Below are 21,995 nucleotides of genomic sequence, written 5' to 3'. Positions count from 1 at the left end.
CCTGAGCAAATTGTTTAACCCTGTTTGCCTCAGTTTCCTCATCTGCAAAATGGTTAGAGAAGGAAATGCAAACTAATCCAGTATCTTTGCCAAGCAAACTCTCAAATGGGGACATAAAGAGTCAGAAACATCTGAAACAATTGAACAACAATGGATAAATAGGTAGATGATAGTTAGCTAGCTAGTCTATCTTAAGGCAATATCTAAGATACTTAAGTTAGAGAGTTACATACGTATCTATTCTGCATTGGTGAAAGGAGTTCCCCCACCCCAAAAAACTCATAGGGTCCAGAATGGGGCAGGAGTGGTAGAAAGTATGCTGCATAGCAGATATATATTGTTTTATTATATAAACTCAATATTAGCTTTTCAGTAAATCTAATAGCAAATGTAAACAAGGACAAAAAAATGATACTTTCTAAAAAGTTTCATTATTTTAATATATAACACTGCCTTCATCCCACTCTCCACCACAAATAGGTTTATTAAATCACTTTCTCTGAGAAAAGAGCCATCACAATTACTAGACAGCTCTCTGTTGGTGTTTCACTGGGGCAAGTTAGTGATTGTATGATAGTAAGAAAAGATGAAAGTTGAGGTCCCAACAGATCATTTAGCTTCCAGTGGCTCTTCTCCTTGGCTAAGTGTAACAATAATAAACGATCTGTCTGTAAGAGGAAATTAAAGCAAATGAAGAATATTGCTCTGATTCAATGGAAGAGACTGGGGTCTAGGAGACTGGAGACACTCACTGTCAAATCCTCCTACTGTGCATTTCCTTCATTCCAGGAAAATGGAGATAGATACATGATGAATCCAACATGTTAACTTTTTCTTTTGGTAGACATCTGATCGAAAGCCAAATGAGCAAAAATCAACAGATGCCTGTGTAATCAGTAGGAAATATGAAGAAAAAATCACCTGGACAGAGCAGAAATGCTTCTGGAAGTTCATCCCTTTCTTTAACATAACATGAAAGTTATCACCCCCAACCTTTGGTTCTTTGAAGCAGCTGCTACTAAGGGATAGGTATATGGCCAAAAGTTTTTAAGCAGAAAGAAGAGAGCTCTCTAAGCATTGCAGGGGTCAAGAATACTGTGGACATCAGCCTGAAAGGAAAAACTAGAAACTTAGTCAAAGAAAGAAACTAAAAAAGATATAGCATAAGGAAAAGTTGAAAGACAACTGAAGTGAGTAAATTAAAGATGAATCAGCTCATCACAGGGAATAAATTTGGGATTGCAAAAACTATGTATTTTTTCATTTGGAGTTATATCTGTCCCTGGCGAGTGGTACTTTAGAAGCTTTTATCTAGGTCCAAATGGAGGGAAGAGAATTGTCAATGTTTGTTCCTTGGGATTTGAGTTGGGCTTGGGCAGTTATGAGAGTTAAGGCATTAAGAGTGTAGAAATGGGACAGGGGTTGATTTAGCTCTCATTGTCCCATTTTCCATTCCCTACTGGAAAGAAGAGTACTTAAATGAAAGAACTGGACAGTGTTTCAAAAGGAGTTTTTTGCTGTTTATAAAAATCTAATATGAATGGGAAATTAAAGGGGGAAGAGGGAAAAATAAGTAACATGGCGATGATGGTATACTGGGGGTGGTCACACTGTGTCAGAATAGATCTATGTTCAGTTTGTTGGTTCTGTTGCTGTTAATTTTAAGTTAGAAACTAGACAAATATACATTGATCTAGGGGAAAAAAACCTTTAAAAAATAATCTTATAGAGTATTTACTAATGAGCCTACCATTTGATGAAGAAATCCTTTAGAATTTAATAATAGAATATTGACCCTAGGAAAGGATCCAATGCCCCTATAGTAGATAGTATTTCTCTTTTAACATATAGGTTTGAAGTTTCATTGGTTCATGTCTCAAAAGTGGATTTCTTTGCTGGGTGTGGTGTTGTCATAGGCTGGTAAACTCAGATGCAAAGGAGTTCTAGATGAGTAGATGCCATGAGTTTGGGAATTCTGATGTACACATTTGGCATCTGCACTAAATTCTACCCCAATATTGTGAGCCCCAAGGGGAGGGGAGCGGCACTAGGCTGCCTGAGGAGGGAAGAAATAGCCCAGCACAAGAATGGAGCAGATCAGATCTCAGTAGTGAACTTTCAGCCTGGCAGATAGAGGAAACAAATCAAAATACAAAACAAAGCAAGAAAGATTTGTTTTACACAAGATTCTCCCATGATCTTTCACATTTTCAAATTTAACATTGTCATAAATTAATTTATTCATTTTTCCGTGAAAATGGTTTATAAATTGTAAAATTCCATATATATTTGTTTGTTCATATGTATATATAAAAAATTCTATTATTACTACTACTAGTAGCTAACATTTACATAGTGTTTACTATGTAAAGTATACTTTTTATAAATATTCTCTCATTTGATCCTCACAACAATCCTGGGAGTTAGGTGCTATTATTATCCCCATTTTAAAATGAGGAAACTGAGGCAAACAGGACTTTAGTGACTTGCCCAGAGTCGCACAGCTCATGAATATCTGAGGTCAAACTTCAGCTTAGGTCTTTTAGGCCTAACACTCTATCCATTAAGCTACCTAACTGCCATACTACTACTCTTATTTTTATCATTATTATAATCAATCAAACCAGAGTTCATCTTTTTCTTTACTGCTTCATGTAAAAGATAGCTTATCATTAAAGACTATTCATTTTGTTCCATTTCTTTCTTTCACTGTACTTATTTTTCCATTAAAGGTGAAGAAATAAGTATTTTACCTCCAATATGGAAGCCTCACCACAGAAATACTTGCCCCTTTCTAGGTCACACTACAAATTATTGGAGATGCAAAGCTGTAGAATCAGAGATTTAGTCTCTTCCAGTTTGAGACAGATGGTTCTATTCTCCTATGCCTTTGGATTTCACAAGATCATAGAATCATAGCTTTGGAGCTGGAAGAGAGATCTTTTGGGACATTTCGTTCAATTCCCCTCATTTTACAGAAGAGGAAGCTTTTGGAGGGATTTTTATTTGTTGGTATTGCCCACGGTCACTTGGGGACTAATTAGCAGTGCTAAGAATCAAACCCAGAACTTCTATTACTAAATTCCAACCCTCTTTCCACTCTAGCACACTTACCTAACTAAGTGGCTGCCTACATAATCTGGCAAGAAGTCGGAGGATCCTTTTCTTCCCCTAAAAGAATTTTATTGTTGAATAATAAATGGACAACAATGATGGTAAAATGCATGGAAATAACACCAAAAACAAGTAATCAATAAGTAAATTAAAGAGCATTGAAAGAACTTATATTTTTATACAGTGGAATAATATGTATATATAATAGCGTACACAAAATACTTAGTTCATGGAGCGCTAGACTTCAAGGCGTGAGGACCTGAGTTTGAACCTGACTGCAGACACTTACTAGTTGTATGATCCTGGGCAAGTCACTTAAGTCTTTATTTGCCTCAGTTTCCTCATCTATACAATGTGAATAATAATGTATTATTAATGTGTAATGTACCAGGTTTATGGTGAGAATTTAAGGAGATAATAATTGTAAAGCATTTTACACAGTGGCTGGCAAATAGCGTAATATAAATGTTAGCTAGTATTATTATTATTAATAAAATGGGGATAATAATAGCAGCCTGTTCCCAGAGTCATTATGCAGATCAGATGAGATAATATGTAAAATGCTTTGCAAGACCTTAAAATACTATGTAATAGTACTAGCAATTATTACAAAATAAATTTCTTTTTTTGGAGACATTTGGGGTTAAGTGACCTTTCTGAGTGTCTGAGATCACATTTGAATTCACGTCCTTCTGACTCCAGGCCGGGTACTCTATCCAATGTGCCACCCAGCTGCCCTCAAAGTAAATTTCTTTTTGAAGGGGAGCCATCATCAATGCATTTTGGGGAGGGAGAGATCCGAAAAGTTTATATGTAGGAAGTGATGGTTGAGCTGAGCTTTGAAGGAAATGAGATTTTAAGAGACAGGGGTGAGGAGAGTCTGTATTTCAGCACATAAAAACTGTTCGAATTCTCTCCCAGTTCATATGGGCTGAAGTTTCAGTGTAAACCATCAGGGCACCCTAGAATGAATGTGGACCGAATAAGCACTTTTGAGCCTGTGTTTTAGGTGTCCAGGTTTATTCAGTTTATGTATGTGGAACTTTTGTTGACCTCTGAGGTAGTTTCATGTTGAGATCAAAAGTAATATGTTCAAGGTTATATGAACTGCTCTAGCGGCTGCAAGAGTCTTTAGCCAGAGGCAAGTCTCCTGACAAAATGTGAGGAAGGATTAAACCCCTCTGTGGAACCATTCTCTCTGGGCTGCCCTGTTTTATAACATTCATCTCCTTTATTGCCTTAGATAACTAGAAAATGAAAGTAAAGAGGATAGATCTGTGAAATCTGAATCTTCAACTTTAAGAAAACAAATATTGTTTGCAGCATGGCATGGAGATTATGCCCTGCTTCCTGATTTCCCCATTTTCACTTATTTTCGTGGCCTACATTTATTTTGGGTTTTGAGATCTTGGAAGTACAAAGCTGATTTGGTTTTCTTTTCTTTTTATTTTTGTTGGTTCTGGTAGGTTTTTTTTGTTGTTGTTGTTTTTGTGGTTGTTTTTTTGAGCAATTGACAGAACCGCTGTCTCTGACAAATATGGTCCAGGTTACTGTGATACCAGAGGTGAAACTTGTGAGCAGGAGGAAAGTTTATGTATCACTTGTTCTCTACGGACCCCTGCTGTGAGCTCTGTGAAAGTGATTGTGACTGGCATAGAGAAGAAGGAAGGCAGGGGAGTTATACTTAGCAGAAGGCTATCCGTTATTTCTATACAACAGGAACTCATGCGTGGTCTTCTATTGTTATTAAGGCTCATATGACACTGATCCCATAAAGGCTTGTCCAAACCTAAATGATACAATTTAAAATACAAGTCAAGGCAGTTCCCAAGTTTCTTAGAACTCTAAATCCTAAAATGGTGCTTTTTTCTTCACGGGAAATAACATTTTAATTTCTTAATCACATTCAGCAAGTGTGCATTTATGATAAACACAGACATGAACATTTTTTAAACTGATCATTCCCTTATATCTGAAATATACGTCAAGCAGAATTTAGTGAGCCAAATCCACCTGGGTCACCATAGTTTGGTTTATCTAGTCCCTGACAAGTCAAGGCAGAAATTTAAAAAAATTTGACCTATCTCTAATATAAGTCTCTCCCCTTCTACCTCCAACAAATAATTTGCCGTTTAGGTATTTCAGTCAGGATGACTCTATGACGCAATCTGGTGTTTTCTTGACAACCATTTCATTCTCCAGCTCATTTTGTGGATGAGGCAATTAGGTTAAGGGACGTGCCAAAGAACACACAGCCAGTAAGTGTGTGAGACCAGATTTGAACTCAGGAAGATGTCTTCCTGATATCAGGTCTGGAATTCTTTCTACAGGGATACCTATCTGCCTCCTTAGGCTGTCTTTGAGGATAAAATGAGTTAATATTTGTAAAGAGCTTTGCAAATCTTAAAGAGTTGTATAACTAGTCGCTACTATTATTGTTATGTATAATAATATGATACAATTTTGTTGTTCAGTCATGTCTGGCTCTTTGTGACCCTGTTGACCATAGCACAACAATACTATCCAGTGGCTTTTTTGGCCAAGTTCCTGGAGGGGTTGGCCATTTCCTTCTCCAGCTCATTTTACAGATGAGGGAACAGAAGCAAATAGGGTTAAGTGACTTGCCCAGGGTCACACAGCTATAAGTGTCTGAGGCCAGATTTGAACTCGTGAAGATGAGTCTTCCTGAATCCAGGCCCTGTACTCTACCCACTGCACTACCTAGTTGCCCTTCAACAAATATACCAGAATATAAGTTCCTTGAAGGCAAGGATATTTTTAGGTGGAGGAATTTTTTATCCCTAGAACTTAGCACAGTACTTTGCATATAGTAGATATTTAAATGTTTGTTTTATTGGGATGGTTTAGAGTCCTGTGATGATAGGATTTGAATTATTTAAGGAGAATCGATTCATGAGAGTAATCTTTTATCAGCATGTGCTTGCACAGACTCTCAGCTCTTATCTACAGCGATCTATGTTCTAAATAGGCATATAGTCAACGTTATGCCTAAATCTACATAAATATAGCTTTTTTCATGAATAAAGAATTTTTCCTTAGTAATAAAAATATCTTACATTCATATGAGGTTTGTAATTTCTGAAGTGCTTTCAAGTTCATATGATTCAAATGTAGTTTAAAAATGATTAGTTTAAAAAATGTTCATGTCTATGTTTATCACAACTGTACACGTGTGGAACATAATTAATTAAGGAATTAGAATATTATTTCCTGTGAAGACTAAGATACCACCCTAGGATTTAGAGTTCTAAGAGAGCTTGGGAATTGCCTTGACTTGTATTTTAAACTGTATCATTTACATTTGACATGTGAGTCTCAATAATAATGGAAGAGTATGTGTGAATTCTTATTTTGTAGAAATAATTGATAGCCTTCTGCTAAAGTACAGCCTTCCTAGTTCCTGCAGGAAAGGTAGAATTCTTAGTCTTGGTGAAGTTGGAGAGAAAAATGGATGATCCCATAAGACTTCTTTCCATCCTGGAGATGGAAAAGAAGAAAGACAATCTGAGAGTCCGCGACAAGCTTGATTATATCTGGTATACCAGAGAAGTAGCTTAAGAGCTCCTGTATATGACAACAGATTCCCTGAGAGAATTTTCAGATTCAGAGAAGACATGCTGTTTCAGGACGGACAGTCACCAGCAGCAGACATTATGTATCTTTTACAGTGTATTCCAATGCCCTTGGAATTCAGTGTTAAATCCGTAAACAAAAGAAAATATGCAAAGAAAGAGGTCACTAATACATGCGGCCCAAGAGCCTTATTTTTGATATAGATCAAACTAGCCTCCTGACAATTCCAATTCTGCTTCATTATTTTTTTTTCCAAGAAATTTGAAACAGATAAATAACCCATCGTTTTAGATTATTCTGCTTCAGATGAATTGGCATATTGGTTGAACCATAGAATGCTTCAAGAACTAAAGGATGGTAGAATTGAGTTCTGTAATGGGGTCTAGTATAGGAGCAGGAGGGACAAAATTAGAGAAATGAGGCCAGAAAGAAATCAAAATAGAGAGAGAGGCAGTAGAGGGGGAAAAAAAAAGAAGAAAAGGAGTAATGAAGAAAATGGTATTGCAAAGTATCAAAATCTAGGTAACTAAGTAATATAGTGGGTAGAGCCCAGAGCTTGAAGTTGGAAAGACCTTCCCCAAACACTGATTTGCTGTCTGACCCTGGTCAAGTTACTTAACTCTCTTGACTTCAGTTTCCTTTTCTGTAAAAATGTAAGGGATAGGTGCCTTCTAACCCTAAATTCGTGATGCTGTGAAAATCCCACAGCTAGGTGGAACAGTGGTGGATAGAGTGCTTGTCCTAGAGTCAGGAAGACTCATCTTCTTGAGGTCAAATCTGACCTCAGACACTTACTAGCTGTGTGACCCTGGGCAAGTCACTTAACCCTGTTTCCTCAGTTTCCTCATCTGTAAAATGAGCTGGAGAAGGAAATGACAAACCACCCCAGTATCTCTGCCAAGAAAGCCATAAATGGAGTCATGAAGAGTCAGACGGTGACTGAAAATGACTAGTCAGCAACAGCAGCACTGACCTTGCAGTAACAAGTCTGAGGCTCACTCCTTAACTTTCCCGAACATTTATTCTGACTTTACAGCCTAGTTTTGTGACTGTGTCTGTTGCTCATTTATTACCTGGAATTATTCAACTAGTTGATCGTAGTACAGTCTCTTCTCAACTTGAATGTTCCCCTGTTTCATGAATATAAAATTCATGTGTATAAGTTTCAGTTAGAGAGAAAGCACTTTAAAATTATTCTCACCAAGTCAGCATTACCTTCCAAAGAAGTATCTTTTCCCTTTTTTTCTTCCCTTTTCCAATGCAAAAAATATTAAGATAGAATGTTTATTTGAAGGAGGATTTGTTTGATACAGCAGAGGGTACTCGGACTTTGGATTCAGAGGATTTTCTTCAGATCAGACCTTTGCCACTTAATATGATTTTGCATGCTCACAATAGGTAATATTCATATGCATATATTTGTATGCTTTAAATTTTGCAAGGCACTCTCTCTATGTTATCTTATTTGATCTTTCTAACAACCTTGGAAGGTAGGTACTATTATTTTCCCCTTTTTACAAAGGAGGAAACTGAGGGAAGTTAGGTGACTGCCCAAAGTCATACAGCTAAGAAGTTTCTGAGTTTGGGTTTAAACTTGGGTCTTCCTGACTCCAAGTCCAACATTCTAGCCATTGTACTACCTAGCTACAATTTCATTTAACCTTTCTGGACCTCAGTTTTCTCATCTGTAAAATTAAAGCAGAGGATTAGGTGACCTTTAGACTCTCTCCTAGCTCTAAATCTTTGATCCTGTTATCTATTTAATCATTAAATATTTAATTAGTTAGTCACATTAATTATTAACAATAGTTATTATTGGTTGCTAGTCATCTGCCTCTTGTAAAATAAAATTAACCGAAATTCAGTCAGTCCAGAGCACCGACAATCAAGTCACTTGTTTTTAACCTTGTAATCATTAGATGATGGCTACAAACATTGAGATATGTGGGGATACCTGCTGAAGATACTCTTCATGATTTAAGTAGTTCTGTTGCAAGAGAACCAGGGAAAAGAAAGAAGGAAAGAAAAATGAAGGAGATAGAAAGATGGGATATGAGATGGTGGAGAAGATGCAATAAAACCTGTAGGAATTGTTTTTAAGAACTTGTTTCTGGAATACTTACTTTGGAATAGTAGTAAAACAGTAGAAGCATAAATTGGCTGAAGAGTAACTAGATGGCGCAATGGAAAGAGCACTGCACCTGGAGTCAGGAAGACTCCTCTTCATGAGTTCAAGTCTGGCCTCAGACACTTACTGACTGTGTGACCCTGGGCAAGTCACTTCACCCTGTCTACCTCAGTTTCTTCATCTGTCAGGAGAAGGAAATGGCAATATTCTTGCCAAGAAAATTCTAAATGGGGTTACAGAGATTTGGACATGACTGAAACCAACTGAATGTCATAAACTGGCTGAGTCAAAAGGTCCCAGCAACGACATATTTACCTCATCCAGAAATAGCCAACTTCTCCACCACAAATCCATCCAGCCTTTTCATGAGCACAAAGAGCAACAGGGAAATGATTCCTGCCTCTTTCCATTTTTGGACAGCTCTAATTGTTACAAAGCTTTCCCTTAACTTGATCTGAAAACTGCCTGCTTGTAACCTCTACCTACTTCCTCTTACTGCTGGCCAAGCACAACCAGATGTATCTTTATATTCCCCATGACAACCTTTAGCTATGTGGACAGTTTGATGTCCCATAGCTAAATATTCCGTTCTCCAGGCTAAACGTTCCCATTCCTTAAACTAATTCTTGTATGAGTATGAGCATGTAAAAACTAAAAAAAAAAACAAAACCCAAAACATTTTGTTATATGGAAGATGTAGTCAACATCTCTAGGCACCTGATTTTGTAGTATTCTTTGTGAGTTGAAACAACTATCTTAGTCACTATTAGTCATTTGAATGGAACATATTGGTGACTTTACACATTAAAAACAATGTTTTTCCTGTGAAACCTCATCTACATATAGCATATTGATAGTCATGGGTAAAGGGACAAAAGGATGTTTACTTAAAGTCTATTTAATCATTTTAAAAAAACTTCTTTCTGTAGTGCCAAAAAATCTAAAATTTTCTCAAGCATTTTTGTGCTTTTTTACACATTAGATATCAAAACTTTTGAATATTATGAAGAAAAAAATAAACCTTTAATTACCAAGGTTAGCAATTCTACCCACACATTTTTCAAAAAATCTGGCTTATATCATTTGGAAATGAAAATTTTGATTTAGCACCTAAAAAAGGGGAAAAATCAATTAGAAAATATATTGCTAAAAAAAATTTACTAAAAAAGGGCCATATTTGTACTCTAAAGGGTAACATATCCTTGGTTTATTCCCTGCTTCTTTTATAGATATGCTAATTGAAATTAATACGGTGGTTTCTTCCCATCTACCTATAGAAATACTTAGATATTCCCTGTTCTAAACAAAACTTCCTTTTGACCCTTCTGCAGTAAGCTGCAGTGCTATCTCTCTCTTCTATTTCCAGACTATTTTAAAAAGTTTTCCACACATCACAGCTATATGTCTTCACCACTTCCTTGATCCCTTGCAATCTGGCTTCAGTCCCCACCACTCTACTGGTGGTTGTTCTCTCAAACATCACCAATAACTTCCTTATCATCTAATTGACCACCTTCTCTTTTCTGCCTTCTTCCTTCTCTTTCACACTGACCCTATTTCCCAGTCTCTAAATGTTGACATTCTCCCAGTGTTTGGTCTTTCTCTCTCTAGATAGATAGATAGATAGATAGATAGATAGATAGATAGATAGATAGATAGATATCTTGTCCACTCCTTCTGATGATTCAGATTTCAATATCTGTCCCTATCCTCCCAGGTCCTCAGAGAAAAATCTAGAATGAGGGATGCAGGCCTGTGTGGAGAGAAGAACTCTGGTGTGATCTGAAGATAGGATAAATTTTCAACTTGGAGAGAGTATGGGAAAGCCTGGCCATCTTGATGTGTTTTAAGTATGAGGCCTGTATTTGAAACTTTTAATTATGTCTCCTTAATCAGTAAAACATTCCTATTGGAGGTTTTGAGCCTATCACCTTGATAGAAGTACTGTTGTCATTTTGAAGTAATCTCAATGCATCAAGGAAGACTGATTTAAATTATGACATTCAGGGATGAAGAGATTGGGTCAGATTATTGTAGATCTGAGGGCCAAGGGCTTATAAGAGGAGCAGACACACCTTCCTGAGTCAGAGAGAGATTCAGAGAAAGTAATGTAAAACAAAACAGAAAATGTAATTAATTTAAATTATTTTGATTTGATTACAAATATGGGGGGGGTGTGAAATCATTCCTAGGTTCAGGTCATCAAAAACCAATTATGTTCTCAGGTTACTGCCTGTAGTTTGCTGATGCCCTGGTTTAGGGCATGAATTCTTCCTTTTTGGGGGCAGCTCTTTTCTTCGCTGAAGATTTCTGCCCACACACATTAGCAGTGAACTGACTGTCCTAACTCCAACCATTTTACTTCCTAAGCAGATGCTAAAGGTGTGTAAGTGATCACCAAGCTAGAAATGTGCATCTCTCCATGATGCAGATGATTTCTGCCCTTAATGTGTTAAGCTTCCCTGTGGCAATCACTTAGATGATAGTGGTGCTGGTTAGATAAATGGGCTGTCAGTAATGTGCTGGCCTTTCACCTCAGAGACCTAATTTAAAGTCTAAACAAAGCTACATTAAAAAATCGTTAGTCATGCAAGATGTCATAGGAGCTAATTTCGATCTATTCTAGAAAGGTGTTTATGGACATAAAGTAGTTGTGTGTTATACAAACACCTATCATTGGTAATCACTTTTTTGAGGAAAACAGAGTTTAAGTCAGGTTGTCTGGAATATCGCCAGCATGAAAATGGATAGTGTAACCCGGGCTTCTCTGGGCCTGCCCAATGGAGCATTTGTGACAATGCCCCCTTCTGTCCTCCCTTCTGTCCCACTCTCCCACTCCCTGACTTTGTCTTAAAAGAAAAAAAAATGAGAACCAAAACAAATAACAAAAGAAAACAAACAAAAAAGAACCCTTCAATTTAGTAACCTGGCTGGAGAACTTAATAGAAAGGATCCCTTTTTGTCCTAAGTCTATGACACTTGTCCTCCTCTGGTGAGTCTGATTGTTTCCTAATCTCTAATATTATAGGCAGGGAGATGTTAATTCTCTAGGAAGCTGATAATTTCTAGCCTGGAAGATTCTATGAACAGACCATTCTAGAATGGGGTGGTGGGGGATGGGGGTGGTCAAAGACGGAGTAGGTCAAAGGCAAGGGGCAGCTATTTGATAGAGAAAGGACTAGCCCTGAAAAACCAGAGGTTATTCTTAACCATAACTGTGGCAGTAGATAAGGCTGTCAATCATGTTGATGCTTGCATACTTGACATTTAATTTAACCAGCCCTTTCAAGTTTCTTCTTTTGGAAAAAATATTTTTCATTTGTCAATATTAATTTTGTTTACCTTAGAAGCAACCTAATTGCTTTTGATAAGGAACTAAGTGTGTGTGGGGGGGGGGGGGAGTGCATTTTAGGGGAAACATTAATTTAAATTTTCAGCAATTTCTATTATTCACAGAATGTCAGCTTCTACCTTTGAGCAGATCATCATGATGATAACAGTTCACATGTATATAGTATTTTAAGAATTGCAAAGTGTTTAATATTACCTTACTCAATTCCCTCAAGAATCTTTTGAGATTTTTACTCATCATTCCTTTTTTACAAATTAGTAAACTGGAGTTCTGAAAGGTTGCTACTTACTCAGAGTCACAGATAGTTAATACCTGATGCAGGATATGAACTCAAGTATTCCTGATTCCTCCTTTTGATTTACTACACCATGCTATCTTCAGATGATTTATGAATTTCCACCTCTAGGCTTAACCTGACTTTTGAACTCCATACCCATATCTGCAGTAGCTTATAGCTCATCTCAATCTGGATGTCTCACTAGAATCCCAGACCTAACACATCTAAAATTTATCACATAACCTTTCCCCCTCTGATTTTCCCTCCTTCTGATTTCACTATTTCCAGAGGCTGTGAGGGAATTCCATAGTGCCAAGATGGACCTGCAATCAGGAACAGATGAGTTCAGTTGCAGCCTCAGACACTAGCTCTCTGACCCTGGACAAGTCACGTAACCTCAGCCTCAGTTTTCTTACCTGTAAAATATGGATAATAATGGCACCTACCTCACAAGATTATTGTGAGGATCACATGAGATAATATTTGTAAAGTACTTAGCATGGCGGCCATCATATAGAAGACAATATATAAATGCTTCTTCCTCCTCCCCTTCCTCCTCCCCATCTCTGCCAAAGGCATGACCATTGCCCATTTGAAACTTTGGGATTATCTTAGTTCACTGTTCACAGAAGGGATGCCAGAGGTTCTCTAATCTAATTCCCTCATTTTAAGTGCTCAAACAGTTCTGTGATTTGTAAGTTCTCTCCAAAAATATAGCTCTCATTTCGTACCTGCCTATTCCATTCCCCTATTTCTGTCTATAATTATATATTCTTCCAGGGATAAATGCCTCAAAAGATGTATAATCCAGCCCTGTGAGTTGACAGAGGCCCAGATACTCTGCATTAAGAATTTTAAGACTCTCTGTATTTCAGATTTCAATTCCTATTTGAAACTGACTAGACTGAAGAAAACTTTTAGGTTTGGTTGCAAGGCTGGGAGGTGAGCTTACAGTTTAATGCAAATGAGACTGATAAATATCTCTGCATAGTTAGTTTTCTGAAGGGTGTTTTTCTTGGTAAAAGTTGGTGAAGTTTAATGTTTGTCTAAGGTTAGGTCTTGGGTCCCACCTTAGTCCATTTAGTTAAGAAAGAGGTAGGCTTAAAGCCATCCCCTCCGGGCCTTTGCATTTGGGACCCAGTTCAAGAAAAGTAGGAAAATTCGAGCAGCCTGTAACTGTTCTTTAACCTTCAAATAAGAAAATTAGGGTAAAAGTTAAAAATTAGTTGGCATTACTTTGAAGCTCCCCCCCACTCTTTTTTTCCTCCTCATTGACTAGAAGGATAAAAGACTTTTCTAGTTACAGTCTTTTAGCCTCCATTCAACACATAGCATGATGGTACTTGTTTTGCAGAACCTAAAAAAAAAATTCTAGGTACTTACTGAAAGTTAAGCTGTTCAGTAGTGTCCAACTCTTCATGACCTCATGTGGGGTTTTCTTGGCAAAGATACTGGAGTGGTTTGCCATTTCCTGCTCTAGCTCATTTTACAAATGAGGAAACTGAGACAAACAGGGTTAAGTGATTTGCTCAGGGTCACACAGTTTACAGTAAGAGTCTGAGGCAGGCAGGATTTGAACTCACAAAGTTGAGTCTTCCTGACTCTAGGCCTGGCACTTTTTCCTTTGTACCACCTAGCTGAAATGGAAAAGTCAAGTACCGCATTGTAATTCTGAGTGGTTTCTTAATCGGTGAGGTGCAGTAATTCACCTGATTTTGAAGCTGCCCCTGTATATTTGGATTCCAAGGACTGGGGTCTATTTATCTTCCTTCATTTGTTTAGTGTAACATTTCAACCTGTTATGTCTTCATTGTGATTCCTTACTTGAGTGACACAAGTTTAAAAAAAAAAAAAAGAGAGAAACTATTACGATGATTGAAGCCCACACGTGTGGAATAAATGTCATCTTTATGATTAGATCATGTCTTAGGAGAAAAAAGTCTCACCTTTAAGTGAAAATAGCACTGTGCTGATCCAGTACCAGCAGCAAATATTAGTATGAGGGAGCACATGTGATGGAAACCATTGTTCCTGCAAATGACAGATTGAGCTGAGTTCCCAGGTTGTGTGCATTTAGCAACTGATAAGACAAAGAAAAAGAAAAATATTTTTTTCTAAGTGTTTTGTCATATGAATAATGGAATGCTTGTGGATCCTATTGTCTTGGACATGATCCTTTATTGGAATTATTTTACAAGCTCAAATTCAGCCCCAAAGACTTTCTCCATATAAATGTCTTAAGTATTACAGCAACACATCCATCACATTTTTTGGTTCAAATTACAAAGATAACCTTAAGATATGGACCTTAGCCTGGGCAATGTGATACATACACAGAAAGGGGTGAACCTCTTTAGTGATGAAATCAGCCAATGCCCAGGAGGAAAGTAATAGGCAGAAAGGATAGAGTTGATGAAAAAATTGATTCTTTTCCATTAAACTGTACGTGATATGTTTGTGTGAAGGAAGCATCAGCCAAAGGAGAAATATTTTCTTCAACTAAAAACAGATTGATGGTAGGGGAGGGTAGGACTCTGTATGTAGGTTGTGAGCAGAGATGCATTGCATTTCATTAGTGGCTTACATAATGAGAAAGTTGTAAAGCATTCCACTGTGGTCACTCCAGAGATTTCCTAGGATTAGATGTGTCTAAACTTCTAATGTGAATAGTAGCTCCATTTTCTTAAAGCATGTTTAAAACTTTACACATTCTCTGTTCATTCCTTGAAAGATTTTGTTTTTCTTATTCTAGGCCTACCGAAGATGCAGGTCATTAAGAATTACACTGGAAACCCACAACCTCCACAACAAGAAGGACCTCCTTTGCACATCCAGATGGGAGATACGGTCGAGCTTTTAAGAGGAGATGCCCATAGCTTATTTTGGCAGGTACTCTCTGAATTATGAATTCCTGATCTAGTGTGTGAGTCTCATCCACTTGAAAAAAACAAGACTGTCAGAAACAGTTTGTGTGTGTGCTTTTAGCCCTCAGAGTTAGTTGTGCATAATTCACCAAAGGTTCTTCTTAACCTGGTCCAAGTGGCACAGCATCTGATAGCATGAATTATCAGAAACCTGAAAAATATCACTGCCATAGGTCATATCTACAATTTCAACAGAGCCAGCAGGGAGTAGAGGCTGGAGAACCTAGGCTATGAGTCAGAAAGACCCCACATCAGGTCCTGCCTTTGAAATATACCGACTGTATAACCAGTATACAGCAAGCCATTTTAACTTTTCAGTACTCCAAGGCAACTCTTAAGACCATCAGTTTCAGAACAATTACAGAGCTGCATTGGTTGAGGGATTTTAAGCCAATGAAATCAGAGAACCAAATAAAAAATTAAATTTAATTATGCATCATGTTACCCGAGAGCATAACCTCATTTTTTCATGCAGGGGCTGTGGATATGCCCAAATTCTAAATGATGAGCGTTTATTACATATCTGCTCTGAGTAGGGCACTGTCCTAGACACGGGGAATATGATGACAAATTATATCCCAGACATTCAAGGAGTTCACATACTACTTGTGGGATATAAAATGTAAGCAAATAAGAAAGCATAAAATATATAGGAGATATTACAAAATAATAGAAATTTCAAGAAAGACAGAAAACTAATAATAATGATGATATAATTTGCAAAGGAGTAAGTTTAGTTAGTTTGGAGAGACTTTCTCATTATCTTGTCATTGTCCCATGTCTCATTATATTAAGAATTTGCATGTGACCTGGAGGGCCAGGACATTTCCCCCTCTCTCCCTTTGTATCCGTAGCACTTAGCACAGTTCCTGACATAGAGTAGAAACTTAATAAATGCTTGACGATGATGGTGGTGGTGATAGTCACAGTGATATTTGGGTCAGTGTTCCCTATACCCATTGTCTCTAATTCTCAGAGGGACCTATAGTCATCCCTCCTGAAATAAATGGAGTATGAAAAGTACAACAAGTGATGAGACTTTCTGCTACTGAAACCTCTCTTGATTACCAAGGGTACTTATGACTTTAGACTATGAACTAGAATTAGGTTGTAGGGGGAGAAGGGGAGGACAAAGCAAGTTGCTAGACTTATGCATGAGTTAAAGTCCTGTAAGGCATAGGAGAAAAGGGATGGATGTTGTCCATTTGTGAATATTTGTAAGGTATAAGGTGAGTGCTAAAATGGAGTGGTTTCCATAGCAACCTTGTACCACATGACAGTATTTGCCACTTTGTCACAGAGGATGGTTCTTTGATTGAATGCTCATATCCGACTACAGATTTCAGTGAGTGTATCTTTGGCATTGTTTTAAAGACAAACATTCTGATTTGGAAAACATGGAAATATGACCTCCTACTCTGTATCCAGGATGCTTCTATCTTTGAAGCTGCTTCTTGAAAAGCCAAGAGTAGGAATAATTTTGTATTTATAGGAAATCACACAGCACTCAGTAATGATATAGGAGGGTATTGGTTTGAAGTAGTATTTTTGAAATTGTTTCCTCTTGTTCTTTGGAGTAAATATTGATTTCTATTCAATATACAGTTTTAGCTGGTTTATAAAATTAATTAAGCAATCAACAATCATTGTTAAAATGCCTACTATGTGCGAGGTACTTTGGTAGGAGATACAGATATAAAGAATGCAACAATCTCTCATCTCAGGGGGCTTACATTTTAATGGGGGAGAGAAGTGTATATGTAAGTATATCCAGTATACATGTTCGTATATATTATATATTATATCCTATATGTTTACATGTATAGTATTATATATAGTATAAAGTATTATGTGTGTATATATGTGTGTATGTGTATAGTCATATGTACACATATGTACACACACATACACACATATATATTAGCTGAATACACTGGAGTTTGGTAAGCAAGATGCTAGCATTTTAGAGAATTAGGGAAGACTTTATATAGAAGGCATTGTCTGAGCTTTGTCTAAAAGGAAAAGAGAGACTGTGGGGTTAAAGAAATGAATGTTTGCATTCCAGGCATATGGGATATTCGGAGCAAAGACTAGGAGATTGAAGGAGTTTCATGTGAGAACAGGGAGAAAGCTAATGTGAGGGGATCAAAGAATATGGGAGGGAGAATAAAGTTTCTTCCCACCTTCGTATTATTTATTTATTTGTACAATTAACTGTTATTATTTCTAATTCTGGTTGATTTATTGTAGTTGTATTATTAATGAACTAGACAAGAAAAAAACTTGGTAAGACCAAATCCACTTACTTTATATACTATCTTCCCCTATTAAAATGTAAAACTCTTGAGGGCAAGAGATTGCTTTGCTTTCCTGTATTTACATCACTAGGCAGCTCGGTGGTACAGTGGACACAGTGCCAGGCCTGGCGTCTGGAGAGCCTGAATTCAAATGTGGCCTCTGACAGTTACTAGCTGTGTGACCCTGGGCAATTCACTTAACCCTGTTTGCTCCAGTTTCCTCATCTGTGAAATGAACTGGGGAAGGAAATAATCTTTGCCAAGAAAACCTCAAATGAGTTCATGAAAAGTCAGACAGCAACAGCAACATTTGTGTTACTAGAACTAAGCATGGTGCCTGACACATAGTGAGCATTTAATAAACCTTTCCGTATCTATCAATCTTCTATCTTTCTATCAATCTTTTATCTATGTATCTAATTACCTGTCTATTCATCTGTCTATCCTATGCATCTGTCTACCCTTCTCACATGAAATATCTCTGAGGTTCTTCCTGTCTGCCTCAGAAATTCTGTGTATCTGAGATTATATTACAAAATATCGAAGGTATTGCCTGATTATTATCATTCCCAAAAGAGAATAGCTCAGGGTAGTCCCTAATGCTGAGATCAGTTTGCCCTGATTACTCATTTGAGATAGAAAAATTCAGGAATCTTTCCTTAAGACTTTGACCAAAACAAATTGATACCGATATGTCTTGGAGCTAAATCTTTCAAGATAAGTTGCCTTTCAAGATAAGTCAGATCAGTTAGCACAAATGGAGAAGTAATCCTAGCCTTGAAAGAGGAGGACTGAAAAACAAAAACAAAATGTTTCTCTGCTAGTAAAGTGAGTTAGGTTAGGGTAGAATAGTCTAATGAAGCTTCTGATTTCTAGGCAGTCTTCTATACCCCTCCTCCCCTTTCCACCCCACCCCTTCCCCCCAAAAAAACCAACCAACTGTAGCAGTACTTACATTGTCCCATAGCTCATCATGTTTCCCACATGCTGTCTGCCCAAAGAATACAAATTATTCTCCTTTCAGCAATGGTCTTTGAATAGCTATTAGTGTAATCTGTATCATTATTATAACAACAGTAATTTCTAATGCCATAGGAGCGAGTGGTCTCTGCATTTTCATTATAATTTCTTTCAAACAACTGTGTTGTCATTTGAACTGAGAAAATGCACTCTGTTAAAACTTTGTATTGAAGAAATGAGTTTGGAGAACCTTGTCTTTTCCTTTCTGCCTCTCTGTCTCTCTATCTTTCTCTCTCTCTCTCTCTCTCTGTATCTTTTTTAAAAGCTAAACAAAATAATTTTGAAGGAAAATGGATGTAAAATAGATAATTGCTGGTTTAGACACTTAGTCAATTGCAAGTGGAAGGCGCAGCTTTTATCATGCAGAAGCATTCTCTACATGTAATTTCCTGAATCACCAGAAATGTGTTGACTTTAAATTCTCTCTCTCTCTCTTTTTTTTTTAACAAAATCACAAAATGGAACTTTGGTACCTAATTTGTTTGTAACCTGATGGGAAGACGTTTAAAAATATATAATAGAAATCAGGGAGGCAGGGAGATAATGCAAAAATTGCACCTGAAGTCACCCACCCCCACCCCTACGGTCCAACCAAATATGTAAACAAACAACCATTTATATAGTCCTGGGTTCCTGTTGGTAACTCTGTGACTTCTTGTACATTTTATTTACTCCAAATACAATGCAAAAGAAACAAGATGCTTTTTGCTGCATGATCAGGCTTTCCTTCCTACCTTTGGTATAAGAGGATTATAAAGTAATGACGATATAATGATGATGATGATGATGATAGCAGCTCTCATCTCTATAGTACTTTAATATTTAAAAGCGTTTTTCCTCACAAGAGTCTGGTAAAGTATCTACAGTTATCCTTTCCCCATGGAGTGGGTTAGAGGCACGGCACTTCCACAATACGGAAAATACATGTAAAATTGTTTGGCTCTTGCTTTGTATCAAAGAAGTTTGAGTTATTGTGATATTAAAATACAAAATATATTGCTATTATACAACACTATATATATATATTTTTTTTATGCATTTCTGCGTTTCTAATCTTTTTTTCTGTGTCATCTGCTGGAAATCTTGTGTGTTGTCTATGGCTTTTGCAAAACATCCAAAAAATTCCCCAAAACTGATCTTTTCACAAGGACCTGTCTTTGTAGCTAACTGTTCTTACTCTTATTTGTAGCAGTTGTCTCCTGCAGCTGTCTCTGCAGTGAACTGTTCTCACTCATTCATGGAGTATATCCATAGATTAAATAGGAAGGGAGAAAACAAATATTTATTTAGCTTATTATGTGCCAGGCACTGTGCTGAGTGCTTTATAGATATTGTCCTTTTTGATTCTCAGAACAACTATGGGAAGTAGGTGCTATTATGATCTCAGTTTCACAGTTGGAAAAACAAAGGCAAAAAAAGATTAAGTAATTTGGCTGGGATCATATAGCTAGGAGGTATCTGAGGTCAAATTCGAACTCAGGTCTTCCCGACTTTAAGCTCAGACATCTCTTTGTGGTGTCAACTAAGTGAACAGCTGGAAAATAATCTTACTGTCTTATTATAAGGAGAACACCAAGGCTCATGGAACTTCATCTACTTTGCCAAGTCATATAAGATGACAGTGACAGAATGAAAATAGACTCTAGGTCTATTGACTGCCAGTGTTCCAACACGACTGCCTATAGGAGGTTATATTATAAAATATCTTATAAAATATCTTTGGAGTTTTATAAATTTTTTTTTTTTAATTTTTAAAATGGTAATTTGGTCTTCTTGGAATGCCTTTGTCCCTTCTAGAAGTTGTATTCTTGAACTGTAATTAACCAAAAAGTACTTTTTGCCTCATTGCTCCAGTGATATGGAAATGGAGATAAAAGATTAAAAACAGACATTGAGAGGGGTTTTGTGAGAACCTGGAAGGTTTTTATAGAAAAAATAAAAGCATCTTTTCTGCTCAAAGTATACATAACTTTGGTGCCTATAAGACTTGTATCTGTTGGCTTTTTCAAAGGTAGTACGGCATTGAATTCAACATTAGTGAAAATCTAAACCCAAAGGAAGATGGTCATGGTTAGATGACTAACTATTATTGTATTAGCTTCTCTTGCCAAGGGTCTTTATTTATCACAGCATAGAATTCTTATAAGAAAGTTTGTTTTCTTAAAAAAAAAAAAAAGATATATCTTAAAAGGAAGGACCTTTAATATTCTGACTTGAAGCTCCAGTTGAATTTTTCTTTCTTTCTTTCTCGTGCTTGCTTTTATAGATCAGTGCTTTGTTTCTCTCTTCCCTCCCCCCACTCCACAGTATCCTGCTGTAAATGGAGATTTCCGCATTTTAAAGGATCTTTACCTGACTGGATTATGATATTAATCATTCTGTTAGAATAGAAACAGAATTGCTCTCTTCATAATATATTGCTAAAATATTTAGGTATCTGAAAGGATATTTTTATAGAAGTTAAGGCAAGTGGTCAAGGGGTTGGAAAAATAAGAAAGTAAGATTAAGGATATAAAACTCAACTTTGCCGACATCACAGTTTCCCTCCTGGCATCCTTGACTGTGGAGTACAACAGCCTGTGGTAACCCCTGTAAGACATGGCATAGAAAAAAAACCCCAACAACTGAATACTTTCAAATGGTACTAGTAGTTTGTAACCCAAGTGCTTAGAATCCATGTTCTCTGCCGGCAGATGTTGTGATACAGTAGGAAGAACATTGTATTTGTAGGGAAGGGACCTGAGTTCAAATCCTATCTATGCCACTTACAAGTGATACGACGTTGGTTGGGCCTTTTTCCTTCTCAAGGCTTTAGTTCCCTTATTTGTAAAATGAGGGATTTGGACAAGATAAGTTCTGAGCCCCCTCACAAGGCTAAGGCAGTGTGACTATCAACTAGGCTAATGTAATTTGTGTCTCAAAGCCCATTTGCATGACTCTCCTCATGAGTGGAGACTGATGACTCAATGCTCTCTTCTACAAAAGAACCAGAGTTGGTGAGAGTTTGCTGGAAAAGAAATGCTTTGATTCTGGCTTCCAGCTTTGAAAGGGAACATGCATAATTCCAGAGAAAGACTGCTAAGACGTCAGCCAACCACTCAATCATGTTACTATTCTGTAAAAGCAAGGACCTCAGACATACAGAGGAGGACCTGCTATCACAGGTTCTTTGATCTGCTTTTCTAAAAGGAAAGCAACTTGAGGGATCAACAATCACTTTAATCAAGCACAAGCACTTAGTTCAGGGGAAAAAGTCAGCACGCTGAACTTCAGAGAAAAATACAGAGAA

The 21,995-nt window shown here is 37.1% G+C and overlaps 1 protein-coding gene across 2 annotated transcripts in view; it reads left to right on the top strand.

The window, feature by feature from the left end:
* Positions 1–21,995, top strand: part of VAV3 (vav guanine nucleotide exchange factor 3) — a 453,372-nt gene that overhangs the window by 373,130 nt on the left and 58,247 nt on the right. For both annotated transcript variants that reach the window (XM_072644176.1, XM_072644175.1), the window contains exon 20: positions 15,218–15,354. In XM_072644176.1, coding sequence (XP_072500277.1) covers positions 15,218–15,354 — 137 coding nt within the window. The remainder of the gene's footprint in view (positions 1–15,217; positions 15,355–21,995) is intronic.

The sequence above is a fragment of the Notamacropus eugenii genome, chromosome 2 (genome assembly GCF_028372415.1).
Source record: "Notamacropus eugenii isolate mMacEug1 chromosome 2, mMacEug1.pri_v2, whole genome shotgun sequence".
NCBI lineage: Eukaryota > Metazoa > Chordata > Mammalia > Diprotodontia > Macropodidae > Notamacropus > Notamacropus eugenii.
The sequence above is the reverse complement of the archived record's forward strand: the minus strand, read 5'-3'. Positions and strand labels throughout refer to the sequence as shown.